This window comes from Miscanthus floridulus, chromosome 13, assembly GCF_019320115.1.
Source record: "Miscanthus floridulus cultivar M001 chromosome 13, ASM1932011v1, whole genome shotgun sequence".
In the NCBI taxonomy this organism is placed as follows: Eukaryota; Viridiplantae; Streptophyta; class Magnoliopsida; order Poales; family Poaceae; genus Miscanthus; species Miscanthus floridulus.
Window position 1 is genome coordinate 18,442,072 of NC_089592.1, and position 17,249 is coordinate 18,459,320.

Below are 17,249 nucleotides of genomic sequence, written 5' to 3' on the forward strand. Positions count from 1 at the left end.
AACCCTAAGTGTGAAAGGTCCTTGTTTAGGTTTTGGTAATTGAGTGAATAACTTAGGTGGACTAATTGTGTTTATGTGAGATACACAGGTGATTAGTCCATAGGTACATGTGTGTGAGCAACATATGCCATGAAGGTGAAAATGGCTTGGAGATGTTGCAAAGCTCACACATGTGATGATGAAGGAGCTTATTGCACATGAGACATGACATTGAGTCATGTGATCAAGGTGGAGAAGATCAAGACAAGACTTGGCTTGATGGACCGGTTGCAAGCATGAAGAGCAAGTCAAAGGCTTTGGAGTGATGGACCGCGTGGCGGTGAAGCTTGAGCAAGACTTGGCGCCGATGGACGATGGCAACGGTGAAGAGCAAGTAGAGTCAAGATCGATGAACCAATATGATCATGTGATGATATGAAGTGGATCATATCATTGTTGATCGTGTTGGTGCATGTGTTGCATCGACATTGAAGGAGATGGAATGGAATGCGCAAGGCAAAGGTATAACCTAGGGCATTTCATTTCACCGGTCATAGGTGTGTAGAGAAGTTTATGACCGGGTTGAGGATAGATGGTCGTACTATCAAGAGGGGCAAACTTGTTTGCATATTGGTCATCTAGTACCACTCGAGTGATCTAACTTTGCATTATCGCTAGGATCGAGTGGCGTGGCAAGTTGAGTGGCTAACATCCTTTGGGAAATGATTGTGAAAATGCTAACACACTTACACATGGTGGTGTACACTTGGTGGTGTTGGCACATTTACAAAGGAGGTGGTGTTTGCAGGGGTGAGATGGGTTTGGGTCCCTCTCTCCCTCCCACCGAGCTTGCGAGGCGGGATTCGGCGCTTTTGAGAAAATGGAATGTCTATTTTCTATTGCGCCGGATGCAAATTCTGGTGGTTAGCACATTGGTGCAAGGGTGAAGAAGTTAGAAGTGAAAACGAGTTGGTCGTGAAGATGCCGGCGTCGGTCAACTGACCGGACGCTGGATCTGAATGCACCGGACGCTGGAAGGCTGCGTCCGGTCAGGCTGACGTATGGTGACGTAGTAGCTGGAGTGTGACCTGGACGCTGGCTGCGTCCGATCGCGTTCGACCGAATACTGTCCGGTCATGCTCGGGAGCTTACTGGAAACGACCGGACGCTGGGGGTTCAGCGTCCGGTCAGTTGAAGCTGCTGCGTCCAGGTCAAGTCAAGTGACCGTTGGAATCGGGACACTGTGGTCGTCTAGCGAGCGACTGGATGCTGAGGTCCAGCGTCCGGTCAACACTGACCGGAGCGTCCGGTCGGCTCGACCGTTGCCCTAGTGAAGGGGTAACGGCTAGTTTAGCCCTTGGGGCTATAAATAGAAGTGGCCTTCGGCCATGGCTGGCGTGGAGCACCTTGGGGGACTTTGTGTCCATGCTTGAGAGTGCTTGGGAGCCCTCCATCACACATATACTTGATAGTAATCATTCGATTGTGTGAGTGAGCGATTCTAGTGCGATTGCATCGTGAGGTTGCATCGAGTGGCACTAGGTGATCGAGTTGCAAGCCGGTGGTGCTTGTTACTCTTGGAGGTTGCCACCTCCTAGACTGGCTTGGTGGTGGTCTCCGTCGAAGCGCGCAAGAAGCTTGTGCGGCGCTCCGGAGAAGTGCTTGTGAGGGGCATTGTGCTCGCCCCACGGGAGCCGCGAAGAGCAACTCTAGTAAAGCGTGTCATTGAGCTACCCTCACTCAAGGGGTAGGTTCTTGCGGCACCCGATGTGCGGGCTTAGCGGGTGATGCTAATTAGCCGCCGAACCACCAAGTGAGCGGTCGACACAACGGGGACTAGCGTGTTGGCAAACACAGTGAACCTCGGGAGAAAAATCATCGTGTTAACCTTGTTCTTCCAGTTGGTTTGCATCCCCATTACACAAGCTTGCAATTACTTTTATACATATTAAGCTTGTGTAGTTGCTCTTGTAATTAGATAGCTTGTGTAGCTTGCTAATTACCTTCTTGCTTGTGTAGCATAGAAGTAGCTCCCTTGCGTGGCTAATTTGGTTTTAGTAACCTTGTTAGTCACATTGCTTAGTTTGTGTAACTAAGTATTTGCGCTCTCTAATTAGGCATTGGTTGCCTTGTTATTGAGCATTGCTAGTGAGCTTAGTTAGCTTTGTGCTTTTGCTTACTAGCATGTGTAGGAGCTCCCTTGTTGTTTAAAGTACTAGTGGCATAGGTTTGTGTGACCTTGCTCCTAGAATTGTTTAGGAGAGCTCTAGCTAGCCCGGCACCTTAGTTGCATAATTAGTATCTTTGCAAGGTGCTAGTGAACATATATAGAGGGGTATAGTCTTGGCTAGACCGATTGTTTTAATTCCGCATTTATATCAGTTAGCCGACGCGATTAATTTTAGAAAAGACTATTCACCCCCCCTCTAGTCGCCATCTCGACCCTTCAAAGTGCTAACCTAGTTTATCAAGTGATCATGACATAGGTAGCACACTTCAAGTAGAAGAAGCTAATGAAGATCATAGCATGACAATGGTGATGGCATGGCGATGATCAAGGGCTTAAACTTGAAATGAAGAAGGAGAAAAACAAAAAGCTCAAGGCAAAGGTATAAACCATATGAGCTATTTTGTTTTGGTGATCAAGACACTTAGAGAGTGTGATCATATTTAGGTTTGATAGCCGTACTATTAAGAGGGGTGAAACTCGTATCAGGAATGCGGTTATCAAAGTGCCACTAGATGCTCTAACTCATTGCATATGCATTTAGGATCTAGTGGAGTGCTAACACCCTTGATAATATTTGTGAAAATATGCTAACATATGTGCACAAGGTGTGTGCAGGGTTGAGATAGGGTTTGGGTCCCTCTCTCCCTCCCGCCGAGCTTGCTCAGCAGGATTCGGCGCTTTCGAGAAAATGAAATGCCTATTTTCTATTACGCCGAATGCAAATTCTTGGTGGTTGGCACATTGGAGCAAGGGTGGAGAAGATAGAAGTGAGAACAGAGCTGATGCCAGCGTCGGTCCAGTGACCGGACGCTGAATCCAGAAGCACCAGACGTTGACTGCCTGCGTCCGGTCGCGTTGACTATCGGTACAGTGGCTAGGGTTTACCACCGGACTGCTGGGCTATGTCCGGTCGAGGTGGACTAGGACGCGTCTGGTCGAGGAAAACCAGGTTTCGACCCTTACTGTACTCGACCAGACGCTGAGGTTCCAGCGTCCGGTCAGTTTTAACCGGACGCGTCCGGTCAAGGAAAACTAGGTTTCGACCCTTACTATACTCGACCGGACACTGAGGTTCCAGCGTCCGGTCAGTTTTAACCGGAGCGTCCGGTCAGCGTCATAGCTGTTGGAATCTGATGAACAACGTTTGAAGGTGATGACACGTGGCATCCATCTGTGGACCAGGACGCTGAGCCCAGGGTCCGGTCAAGTGGACCGGAGCGTCTAGGTCAGAGCGCAGAGTACCCAGTGAAGGGGTACAACGGCTCTATTTCGTGAGGGCTTCTATTTAAGCCCCATGGCCGGCTGTGGCTCATATCTTTGGCCATTTTCATTGACATAGCAACCTTGTGAGCTAAGCCAAAGCCCTCCCACTCATCTACATCATTGATTCATCATCATAGTGAGATTGGGAGTGATCCAAGTGCATTGCTTGAGTGATTGCATCTAGAGGCACTTGGTGTTCGTGTTTTCGCTGTGGATTTCGCTTGTTACTCTTGGTGGTTGCCGCCACCTAGACGGCTTGGAGCAGCGAGGATCAGTCGAGCGGAGGTGGTGATTGTCTCCGGCTCCGATCGCTAGTGATTGTGAGGGGTTCTTGACCTTTCCCCGACGGAGCGCTAAAAGGTACTCTAGTGGATTGCTCGTGGCTTGTGTGATCCTCATCTTGTGTTGGTTGTGCTGGCACCCTATTGAGGGTTTGGCGTGTGAAGCCAATTAGCACGTGAACCTCCAAGTGAGTGAATCGCCACTATGAGGACTAGCTTGCCGGCAAGCAAGTGAACCTCGGTAAAAATCATTAGTGTTCATCATTGATTCCGAGGTGATTGGTCTTCATTGTTATTCATCTTTGTGATTGATTGGTTCTTCATCTATACGGCGGTATAACTATCCTAACCACTCTCTTTACTTTACCGCAAACTAGTTGACAAGCTCTTTAGTGTAGCTAGTTGTGAGAGCTTGCTTGCTTGGTTGGTGTGGCTCTTAAGTTAGTCTTTGAGAGCACACTAACATAGGATAGTGTCTTTGCTATTGTGTGAATAGACACTATCTAAACTAGAATTGTGGTAGGTGGCTTGCATTTTAAGTAGGCTAGCGCAACACTCGCTTCGCCTCAAAATTATCTAACCACTTTGTTAAGTATTGTTGTAGAAATTTTATTAGGCTATTCACCCCCCCTCTAGCCATTAGGACCTTTCAATCTTGTTATTTTCTAGATGAATGGATAATTTGGAGTTGTGGGCCTCATCCAAAATTTTTCTCCTAAGCTCATCACTTGAGGGAACCACCAATCGGTTTTTGAACTTCACCACACCTTGATCATCAACACTAAAATGAGGACCCCGCCCTTCTGCAATTAACTTTTTGATATACAAAATTTTTGAAATATCTTGCCTTTGCTCTATAATAATTTGCTCAAGTAGATCCAAGACTAGAGCAATATGGGCTAACACCTCAGAATGGTTGAGAGACAAAGATTCTTCTTCAACATAATGTGACTTCCAACTTAAGGCATCAGCTACCACATTAGCTTTTCTAGGGTGATAATGAACTTCTAAGGATTAACTCAAGCCACCTCCGTTGCCTCATATTCAACTCGGATTGAGTGAAAATATATTTTAGGCTCTTGTGATCCATAAAAATATGTACTTTATTTCCCAACATGTAATGTCTCCAAATTTTTAGAGCGTGCACAACTGCGGCTAGCTCTAAATCATGGGTGGGATAATTCAACTCATGTTTTTTTCAGCTGACATGAAGCATAAACGATCACACGTTCGCCTTGCATAAGCACACATCCCAGTGCAGTCCTAGAGGCATTACAATACATGTCAAACATCCAATCAATATTTGGTTGGGCAAGAACAGGAGCAGAGGTACAAAACTTCTTCAGGGCTTGGAAAGCTTCTTCCTAAGCCAGACTCCATGCAAACTTGACATCCTTCTGGAGCAGCTTGGTCATTGCCTGAGCTATTTTGGAAAAATCAGGGATGAAGCATCGATAATATCCAGCAAGACCAAGGAACTAACGAATCTGATGCACTGACTTTGGAGATTTCTAATTTAACATGTCCTGCACCTTGCTAGGATCCATAGAGATGCCTTCAGGTGTTAGGACATGTCCCAAAAAATGCACTCGATCCAACCAAAACTCACACTTGCTGAATTTGGCATACAACTTGTGTTCCCTTAACTAAGTCAATAGTATCTGAAGATGCTTGTGCATGCTCTTCATTGTTCTTGGAGTATATGAAAATATCATCAATGAACACCACTACCAACTTATCCAACTTCAGCATAAAGACTGAGTTCATGAGGTACCTAAAGAATGCAGGAGCATTGGTGAGACCAAAAGACATGACTAGGTATTCATGAAGACCATACCTAGTAGAGAAAGCCATCTTTGGTATATCATGTGGCCTGATCTTAATTTGCTAATACCCAGAATGAAGATCAATCTTTGAAAACACTTTAGCACCAACCAACTGATCAAACAAAGTATTAATACGAGGTAAATGATACTTGTTCTTAATGGTCACCGCATTGAGAGGATGATAATCCACACACATTCGAAGAGTGTCATCCTTCTTCTTTACAAAATAGCTGGACAACCCCATGGTAAAGAACTAGGATGGATGAATCCCTTCTCCAACAATTCCTCTAACTCTTTCTTCATTTCTGCCAGTTCCTTTGGAGCCATGCGGTAAGGACGCCATGAAATAGGAGCAACACCAGTTTCTAACTCAATGGCAAACTCCACATCCCTATCTGGAGGTAACCTAGGTAGATCTTCGAGAAAGACATCTGGAAACTCATAGACCATAGGAATAGAGGCAAGATCAGGAGAGGCTTTGGTATGAGCAACAACTAGCAAGGTAGAGACTAAAGGCATAAGGAGAGACATACTATCCTCAGAAGAAGGAAGCTTCAACTCAACGATTCTCTGCCTAAGGTTCAGAACTACCCCATAACTTCTCAACAGTTCATTCCCAAAATTGCATCAACGCCTTACCTAGGCAATAACATGAACTAGAGACGACAAGAGTGAGTTGCTAGCACTAGTCTCACTTGTGTCCGTCTGCAGTGTTAATGCACAACTGCGCACCCAGAGCTCTAATTCTATAGGCAATAGGAATAACCATAGTAGATATATTGTGCCTTTGTGCAAACCCCATACTAATGAATGGATGTGATGCACTAGAATCAAATAATACATATGTTGGGTGGAAATCAATGGTGAACATACCAGCCATCATGGGCTCTCCTTGTGGAATCTCCTAAGCCTCAGTGAAGTTAACCTGTCCTGAGTGGCTCACGGGCACCTTCTTCCTGATGATAGTCATCTTGACCAAACAAGAGTTGGCTAAAGGCTAAGAAGATCGAGTAAGCTAGTTTTGGGGGCACTCACGAGCATAGTGGCCTTCTTTGCCACACTTGAAACAAGCACCCGGCTTGTTTCCCCTATCCCTAACGAGGCAGAACCTACTGTCCCTGAGGCTGCTGCACCTATTGAGGTCTTGCATGGTACTAAGTGGGAGATGTCTGGTGAGTCTGGTGAGTCTGGCGAGACGACTGTCCACCCAGAGTGTGATAGGACACCCTCCTCACAACCTATACCTTCTGAGATTGTGGGTGACTAGAAGACCTAGTGATCACCCTCTTGCAGTTCCACTTAGCCTGAGAGTCATGCTGAAGTCCCTCCATAGCAATGGCAGTATTCATCAAAGCACCAAAGGTCTAATAGCTCCCTGTATACAGCTTCTCTTGCAAGATGCAAGAGAGACCACGATTGAAATAGTCCATCTTCTTCTCATCAATATCCACATGAGTCCTATCATACTAGTGCAAGATGGTTTAAGCTTGTTCACATACTCCATCACAGTCATGTTTCCTTGCTTCAGCTCTAGAAAGTCAGACAGCTTCCTGTTCAAGCAAACCAATAGGAATATAGTACTGATGGAAAGCAGTGGTAAACTCCCACCAAGTCACATGGTGGTCCATAGGCTATATGGCATTGAAAGTGTCCCACCAAACACTGGCAGATCCTAGAAGTTGCTGTACGGCAAAGCGCACCTCCTGCTCGTCACTCACATTGAGCAACTAAAATTTCTGCTCTAGAATACGAAGCCAATGCTCCGCATCTAGAGGCTCAACTAGTCAGCGTGAACAAGGGTGGGTGTGTCCCCAAGAAGTCCTAATAGGAATAGGGCCTCTCGGGACCGCGGGCACCACCCCTATTCCTACCATTGCCACCGGGGCCTCCATGGGTGAAGCCACCAATAGCCTGTGTCGGCATCTCCAAGGCACGGGCTAACTCGCAACAGGCAACCAACATCTCAGCCATCATCTTGGCATAGGTTATCAAAGGTGGTGGTGGCGGCAGAGGAGGACGACTAAGGAATGGGCCCTCGTGGCTCTCCCCGTTGGTATTGCCATAATCATCGCCACGACCATTTTCGCCCAGGTCTTCACCAAGACCATGGTCCGTCCCAGCACTAGTGCTCCTACGACGAGATCTCAAGGTTCATTTATAAACAAATAGGAGCCCACCAGTAGGGACCAAGCCTCCATATTTAGAAACAAAAGACTAAAGAGAGATGATAAGGCCCAATAAATGATTGCTAGCGAGATCTTTTCCTTAAGAGTTAAAGCATTTCTCTTTATTTATTATCCTATCAATTTACTATCCAAAAATTATACATGTGGGAGAGTTTAGTTTAAGCAAGATTCTCTTTCCGTGATGCATGGATCGACCTATTCGTTCGCTCAAGCCAAAATATAGCGACATTCGTATACAATTTTTGGCACAGCGCACACTCACTTCCCATACGCTAAACGATTCTTACGCAGCGTAAGTTAGTGTATCTATAGAAGATTGATTAGATAAAACTAGTACCACTAACCTAGATAGACCATATTACTAGGGCTTGTACTTATTTACATAATTTATCGCATCCTACTTTTCATAAAGCTTTTGTTGGCCAAATTTTAGGTTTTGAAAAGAGTTTTTAAACTAGTAGACTCATTATTGGGCTCTGATACCACCTATGGAGGTGTTCGTCTTCCACTAGACACTAAGCACCTCGAAAGAGAGCTACATCAGGGCAGTTCCGTTGAGCACACCCTAAGGGAGAACTCGAAACAATCCATGTTTTATATCCAAAATCTAATAATGAGTACGAGCTTATAATACTTAGTCCATTTCATACAACCATAGTTCTTGAAAATCGTTTATTACAATATCCGAGTTTAGAGTGCGATAATTAAATAGCGAAATAAAAATAAACATCTAGCGAAAATGATACAAGGATCTGTCTATGCCCACCAGAAGAATTCTTCACACAAGAGCTACTCCTCAAGCTACACCTGCAATAGGGGTAAAATAAACCCTGAGTACACAATGTACTAACAAGACTTACCTGACTAGTGCGAATAGTTTCTAGACTCCAAGGAATATGATAGGCGATATGGGTTTGCTGTTTTCTTTTGTTTGCGAAGAGCATTACCATCTTTACAGTCAAGTTTTATTGGTAGTCATGATTACTTCATTAGCTAACTATTCTAGATAAGCACATGTTCTACTTTCAAGCAAGGGTTGAGCAATCAGAACCATTTTACCATCTTTCATCTTCTAGTTCTTACTACGGTGCTAGACCATAGCTAAGTCGTACCGTCTCACAGAAATGACGATTCACGAACTAATGTATCCTAGCTGGGTACCTCGAAACACATGCTCTATTTGTACCCCAAGCACAAACAAGACCAATCCATTCTACTCCTATCACGGGGTCCAGGTCCCCGTCCAAATTTGGACTCTAAGCCCCTATAATTGAGACTCGATCTCAGTATGGTGTTTAGACCTCCACCTTTCCCCACCTCCAATCAGTCGGTCCAAAAAGAGCTAGAACCCATGACAAGAGCACAACGAGCCTCTCGACCCTATAAAAAAGTATGTGCTCAGGATAATAAGTCTGTGACCTGACTACCATCTACAGCACCGGATGGTCCTTAATCAACATAGACAAGAAAAACAGTGTAACCAAGCTAAGCCCCGTTGACCGCGGGACATAACCTGTTACATCCACCAATACCCATACCATATCCCTTGCCCTATCTCCATTTTTTCTTTCACCATTTTATCATGAGAGTAATTATAATAATCACCTAGTGTGAGTAACATCAAGTTACTCACGCTACCACAAACCTAAGCATAGCAGCTACTCGAACCTGTACTAGTAGGAACTTCATAGGATAGTTATATCTATGCATGTGGTTTTCATAAAATTCCTGTAACAGTAAATGCACATGACATATATAAAATAATGATTATATAAAAATAAGGGGTTATGCACTGGAGCTGCCTTAGGCAGGTGGGGTGTCATCTAAGTCAGTCGCTGGTGGCTCTAAGGCTTCCTCCTATATGAGAACCTCTTTCCTCGTACTCCTCGATCACCACCCTCGTACTCCTGCTCTCCGGTGGTCACGAACTTCAGCAACTCGTTCTCTACATGTATGCAATGACTGATGCAACCCTTAATATTAAGGCAACAACAATTCTTAATATAAGAATACATCTACTAAGCCACTAAGCTAGCTCTAATGGCTAATATACTAACCGCCTATCATTTCCACCAAAACAGGTATGGATTCATCTAATATGTATTAACTTAGCAACTAAAATGTAATCTTACTCTTATTAGCGATTTAACTTATATTACAACAAGGAGCACCTAACATCCTAGTGCTTAACCTATTCTAGGGCTACAAAAATTACAGGGAGCACATAATAATATAATGAAGCTACTGTAAAATTTTCAAAGCTAAATCTATCACCATTTTGCCATAAAAATTCCCACAATATTTAAACTAATAATATTAAGCATCCTTAATTAATTTAATGGCTCCTAAAGTCAACATATATTTACACAAAATAAATACACCAACGAATAGACAATAATTTCTGGAGTCTAACAAAATATATTCCAAAATTTTTGGACATCTACATAATTTTAGATTAATTACACAAAACTGGTTCTTAAATAAAAATACAAAACCATTTCTATTTCTTTACTAAAAAGACGAACCAAACTGGCCCAGCGCGGCCCACACAGGGCGCGGCCCATGCACGGAGAGCCCCCGCGCGCTGGCGTTTTAGCAAAAATGCCCTCGAGCTACCTACTATTCTCGTAGCCACTATTCATCCTATTTACTCAATCATCACTTATGCACGACAGACTCCTAGAGAAGCTGTCTTTGCATCGGGGAGGTCCCGTGACCCTGCGCTCGTCGACGTGGCGTGGACTGGTACGCCCCTGTTACACTGGCCAACCAGGACCCTTGCAGGCCTAGCTATGGGACCGATGCTCACCTATGGGCCGACGCGCGACGATGGGCGGTGGTTGCACAAACGGAGGTGAAGCAGAGCGGGCTCTCCCTAGTGGTGGGCGACCTGTAGCTGCGGCAACCGCGTTCTGGTGAGCCACAGCGTGCAACAAATAATAGAAGTGACGTGTAAGCATTAGTGACGCACCACGATCCTACCGGTGGCGGTGGCCTGGCCAGAGACACCTCGAGCAAGTATGGTCGCGTGTACGTGGTGAGCTCGACGGCAAACCACAGCGACACGGCCATGTCAGCGGTGTGGAGGCAGCTATAGGGCCGTGACTTGGATGCGCACGACGAAGAGGGGTTCTAGGCAGGGCTAGTGGTGTGGTCAATTTGATGCGAGATTGCGAGGTTGGAGCTAGCCACGGTGAGGCAGGCTAGGCCTTAATGGCGCGGTGGCAGGAGCAGGAGCAAAGCTCCAAAATTAGAGCTCGGCCTGGCCATAATCAAGGCATGGTGGGGGCGGTTGATGAGATGCTGTGAGGACGGAGCTGTTGGTGCATGGAATTGAATGGAGACGACCCCTCCTTGGCAGATGCATTGGCGTAGCTCGACGGCGGCAGCATAGAGAAGGAAAGAGAGAGAGAGAGAGAGAGAGAGAGAGAGAGAGAGAGAGAGAGAGAGAGAGAGAGAGAGAGAGAGAGAGAGACAGGGTGCGTCTGGTGACTCGATGAGGCGAGCCTTGATGGGACACGGTTGACGCGACCAGTGCGGCCCGTAGCCAAACGCTAACCGACAGGCACGCATGCTCGTGACCGGCGTGCCCCGCTCCCCGCAGTGCCATAAATGGCATGGCAACAGCGATCTAGCCTCGTGCGCGCGGTATCAAAGCAGGCCAGTGACGCAGCATGGTACAGCGACAGGCGACGTAGTGCGATGTAGCGGGCAGGCGCAAGCGCGACATGATGAGACAACAGTGGCATCGGCTGCGTTGCGGCGCGAGGTGGGTCGGCGGCGTGGCATCGCGCGGGGTAGGGGTAGTGCCGCTCAGCCGGGAAAGCCACAACAACGGTGGCTCCTCGCGGTCGAGTCAGGGCGACCAGGCCGGCCAAGCGCGGCAGCACACGTGCGCACGCAGAGGGCGCCAACACCGCGATGGCGCGCCCCCGTGGCCTGGTGACCGCGCCTAGCCCAGAGGGCTAGCTCGAGAACGTGTTGTGCACAGATTTTAAAGCAGCGACTACCACTAAACCATTGTCTCTAAACCGAAACCGACTTCACCACGATCAAACTAATGCATGAGGCTGCTCAGCCGAGCTAAAACACCGCATCACACTCTAATCCAATCTTTCTAAATAAATTGCTAAACTTAGCAATGCCCAGCTGTACACAAGCTTGAAAATTTTCTAAGTTTTTTTTGAGTTGAACTCTATTTCAAATTGTATTTCTAAGCTATTGAAAATATTACTAAGCAATATTATTTTTCAACAGCAATCATTTCATTGTTATCTACAAAGTTTGCACTTCCAACTTTATTTGAGTATCACACACATGTTCTATAGTATTTTTGCTTAATAAAAATTGATTTTAAACCCTACTTGATATGCATGAACTACCGAATCAACTTTCGTTTAAAATTTTTATTGATCATTTTGAGTTACAAAAATTGATCTACACACTTTATCACATGTATTAACACATAAACATAATGCTCATGACATGTTTTAATAATTGATTTAGGGTGTAACACCGAGGGTGTTACACACACCGGCGTCCTCCCCCACTGGGAGCCCCCAATGCCCGTAGATCTAGCGGCCATGTCGTCACTCCCCGTGCCAGGCTTTCTCTCTCCCTATGTTGCAATTGTATGTTTCAATTGTTTAAGGCGTTTCAGAGGTATGTTGCATTTGTTTCATATGAATGTTGCAAAAGTAGATCGGGAGATGTTGCACATGTTGCAATTGTTTCAGAGGCATGTTGTAAGAGTATGTGTCGAGTGTTTCATATGTTTTAGCGGTATGTTTCATCTATGTTTTTCGGACGCATGTTGCAATTGTGTTTATCTGGATGTTGCATAACTTCTACATATATGTTTGCATGTGTTTTATTCGGATGTTGCAATGGTTTTCAAGTGTGTTTCATGTGTGTTTTTCAAGTGTTTCATAAGCATGTTTCAAATATTTCAACTGCCTTTAGACGTATGTTGCAACCGTTGTATTTGGATGTTCAAAATTAAATCGGGTGTTGCATCTCCTCCTCCCACCTTCTGCTGCATCGTCTCTCCCGGAGCCGGCATGGCATCCGTATGGACGAGGGATGAGGCAATGGGCGCGGAATTAGAGAGCTGCGTGCGTCGTGGTTTTTTTTATTCAAGTGTACGTCGTGGTTGGGAGCGGGATGCAGGCACGGGTGAACGGGAGCCGTGTCCGGACGCCGGCCTAGGCTTGCCGAATAAAGAATCATAGAAACTATTTTTTTACCATGACTTTTTTTCCTTCTAGAGACCATGCAGAGTCAATGAACTTATTTCAAAATCTACTAGTTCATTTTACATCAAAGTTCTTTAGGCCCCATCACAGAGCAGTCACCAGCTCCTAGCAAAAAAATTAAAATACATTATTTTATTCTAAAATATACTATATCAAATCTTCGCTCACCTCAAAGCACATGACAGTTCGATGTGCTACCAACATAGTAGCTGATAGCTCCACGATGAGACAAAAAGAAAGCAAGGCGAGAGAGCCCAATTACAGCACGTGGAACAAAAGCTATTTTGCCGTGTACTACGTATAATAATGATGTCTCCTATCCATATCAGTGGCTGGTGTGGCGTGAATGAAATATGAATGGTTGTGGACCGAGACGTTAGACCTGTCTCACATGTTTCCAGAGAAAGTTTTGTGTACACCGAGGATGACACGACATGGAACGAGTCTTGTTTTGTTTTATCTTCTGGTCGTTAGGACACCGTTTAATTATGGGAATTATAAGTCGTCTGAATCAGCTAAACTTTGAGACAACCTTATATTTGGGCATCTTTTGCTTCCCTGCAACGGTTCTTTAATTGGCTGTCTTTTTTAAGGCAACTTAATTACTTTCTCTTATACAAGGTACACTAAAAGATAGGGGAATTTACTCAGGGACATCAGAGAAACATGGCCTGTGCTGATGGACACCGTCAACTCTGAAATTTGTCCAATATCAGTATAAAAACGTGTACTTTTTCCTTAACACACCACACTGACTATTTTATTCATTTCTCATATTTCAAGAGAGAGAAGGTGAGGGAAATATCTTTTCTATCCTTCTCTTCAACTCCGGTTGTTCAGAGTTGCCGTCTCTGGCCCTAGTCTCCATGGACCCCAATCCCTTCATCCACTTCCCTTCCCCACCCACTCCAATTCCATTGGTTGTTGAGCATCGGTGATGGCGTGAGGTTCTGGAGGCTGATGAGGCGTCCGAGGAAGTCTGGGATGGCGCCGGTGAGGTTGCAGTTGTCGAGGGACAACACTTGCAGCTGTTGCACGGAGTTGGCGAGCGTAAGTGGGAGCGTCAACCCTCCGCTGCCATCGCGGGAGGCATTGAGGTCGGGGTCGTTGCCGAGTGAGATCTCGAGGAGGTCGGTGAGGCCATGGAAGAAGTCGGCTGGGATGGCGTTTTAAGTCGTTGTTGTTGAGGAAGGCGTGCTGGAGCGCTGCCAAGTTGCGGAAGGACGGGAGCACGCCCGAGAGGCGGTTTCCCTAGCGATCATGACTCCCTTTGCCACCGCTCCAAGTGTTTTGGTTGAGAAAGTCAATGACAAGCGGGTCCCAGCTACCATTCCTCTATTTTGAGGGCCATTTCTAAAAAATAGTGCCCTTAAAAATTGGGGGAGCTCTCAAATGAAAAGTAGGAGCCCTACTTTACTGACTATTGTTGAAGTTGCTCTAACATATAGCTAGAGGGAGTCGGCTAATAGCTTTTTATAAGATGGGTGGTTGAATAGTTCAAAATAATTTATAAGCTAGGTTAAGATTAGCTGAAGTTTTTTTTTAAGTAGCTAGCAACTTATTTTATTAATCTAAGTAGGGACTCAGACTTTGTTTGAGAACGTGCTGGTTCATGAAAGAAAACATGTTATCAGCGGATTAGAACTTGAAAGTCATTTTCCATAATCATAGTTTCATTTGTTACAATATTTTTTTTTTCGCGAACACGCAACTTGCCTGTGTTGCATTTGTTGCAATAAAGGATCATAGAAACTATTTTTCACCATGATTTTCCCCCTTGTAGAGACCATGCAGAGTCAATGAACTTCTTATTTTGAAATTTACATCTCAGTTCATTACACCAAAGTTCTATAAAGCCCCATCACAAAGCCCCTGACCTAGTGCCTCTATAGCAAAGCAGCCACCTCCTAATAATTCCTATATATGGGCAAGGGGCGTCGAGAAAAAGAGCAGTACACGATCGAAACACCATTGATTACGCATTTGTTGACTCCTACATGGACATGGTCGACTCGAATAGCTAGGCCGGCTCATGTCAGCGACTCAGCGTGATTATCCCTTTCTAATAGCTCATCACACTTGGCGGGCTCCCGGCGGCATCTAGCTGAGTCAGAGCGGCCTCAATCATGTGCTTCATTTGAATACGATTTGCTTGATCCAAATCCACCTGAAAAACAAAATCACCCGATTGTAAGTCTTTTTAGACAAATCCAAATACTAGCAAAATATTAATTGCTATATAAAATGTCAATTAGGAGTCACCCACATATTATTATTCATGAAAGGAATCTCAGCTAACCACACACACCAATCATGTGCAACAATTCGAGCACGTGCAGTTTGTGCCTGGCATGGGACGACAATCTGTCGCTGACAAGCATGTGGAAAATAAATCTGTTGTGTTTTATTACTAAGCTATAATTCATGGATGATGGAAACAACCACGACGCGACTTGCGGTTCCTGAGCACGTGCCCATCGTTTTCCACCTGCTATCGGCATGTGAGGCTGCCGGCCATGGCGTCCTCTTGCTCTGTTTTTTCTATCATCAATCACCAATCAGACTCGCGTCTGACGTGGATCACGAAAAGGAACTCTTGGCGGAATTTTTTCAGTTCGTTTTAACAGCCGCAAATGGAACAGGACGACGATCTTTTATTCACTCCACCTTTTTCTAATAAAAAGGGGAAAATTTTCAATGTGTGAAAAAAGTCAAATTCTAAGGTCAAACCTACAAAAGCTATGGTGCCTGACGTCATCCGTATCAATCGAAAACTCCACAAGAAAAGCAGAGCAATCAGCTCGTACCTCGACGAAGATGGTGTGCATGAGGCAGCCGGCGACGGAGGTGATGTTGGCGGTGATGACGCGGAGCCGGAGCTCCTCGACGGCGCGGCAGACGCGGGCCATGGCGTCGCGGCCCTTGCCGCACGTCACGTTGACCACCAGCACGCGGTCGCCCACCTCCGACACGCGCAGCTCCAGGACCTCCACGGGCGCCGGGAAGGAGGACGAAGGCGCGGACTGCGTCCGCTTCATCCTCTTCCCCCGCTCCGCCTCCAGGAGCGCGCCCTCGTCGTAATCGTAGTCGACGCGCTCCTCGGCGGCCTCGAGCGCGCGCACCTCCTGCAGCATCCGCCGCTCCTCCGCCTGCAGCTGCTCGATGTACTCGATCGCGTCCCTGATGATCGACGCCTTGTCCATCTGCAATGCATTGCAAACAGGAGTGTGTTCAATTCGCCGCCGGACGACGATGCGATGCAATGCAATGCCGATCGACGGACGGACTCTCTCACCTTGGTGATGTTGGGCACGACGCTGCGCAGCGCGTAGAGCTTCTCGTTGAGCTTGCGCCGGCGGTCGCGCTCCATGAGGATGTTCTTGTTCGCGGCCGCGGCAGCCGCACCTCCTCCCGCGTCGGCGGGGCCCTTGTCCTTTCCGGGCGCCGCCGTGGTCACCGTCCCCGCCGGCGCCCAGGACGAGTTGGAGATGGAGCGGTCCGGCGAGCTGGAGTCGTAGCAGGACAGGGCGTCGTCCTGCGTACCCAGGTAGATGCTGCAGCAGCAACGGCAATTCCATTCGAATCAGACTCCCTGCCTGCCAAATCCAAAAGCAATGGCGGCGGATGGCCGGCGCGGCGGCTTACCTGAGCTCCTCTGACTCCAGGTACTGCTGCGTCTCCCAGTAGTACTCGAAGCTGTCGCCCATTTCCATGGCTGCCTGGCTTGGCTCTGGTCTCTTCCCCTCCTCTGTCCTGCTCTGCTCCGTGCTCTCTGTTCCTTTTTGAGTTCTTGCTCGCTGCTGGAGTGATGAGCTCACTGGTCTCCCTCCAGCTCTTTTATAGGCTCCGGCACGTGAGCCTTACAGGTAGGGCCCCGCACCCGACGCGGACGCGGACGCGGACGCGACTCCGTGTAACGACCAGGAGGGAAACGTGCGAAAATTGCACCCGACGCGGACGCGCATGGCTCCCGGACCCTCCTCTGCGTCTGCGTGACTCCGTGTAATGACCAGGATGGAAACGTGCGGGAATTCGAGAGCGCCCGTGGCCCCACCTTGGCAGCCGCGTGGACTTAAGCCCCCTGATAACGACTTCAAAGTGCGCGCACGCCTCGTTGATTATTTTTTATTTATTATTAAATAAAACACCACTAACAACAAACTGTTACAACCAACCATAAATCAATTCTTAAAAAAAACATAAAATCAACGGCCATTAGCTGCTCTATA

At 46.6% G+C, this 17,249-nt stretch overlaps 1 protein-coding gene across 1 annotated transcript; it reads right to left on the reverse strand.

Moving 5' to 3' along the window:
• Window positions 1-14,813: 14,813 nt before the first annotated feature.
• On the reverse strand, window positions 14,814-16,835 carry LOC136500756 (transcription factor BHLH6-like). Its single transcript, XM_066496186.1, has 4 exons — window positions 16,666-16,835; window positions 16,316-16,574; window positions 15,828-16,223; window positions 14,814-15,187 (listed from the first exon to the last, which is right to left on the reverse strand). Exons 1-4 carry the CDS (start codon window positions 16,731-16,733, stop codon window positions 15,083-15,085), a joined length of 828 nt encoding a protein of 275 aa, XP_066352283.1. The 5' UTR covers window positions 16,734-16,835; the 3' UTR covers window positions 14,814-15,082.
• Window positions 16,836-17,249: the final 414 nt, after the last annotated feature.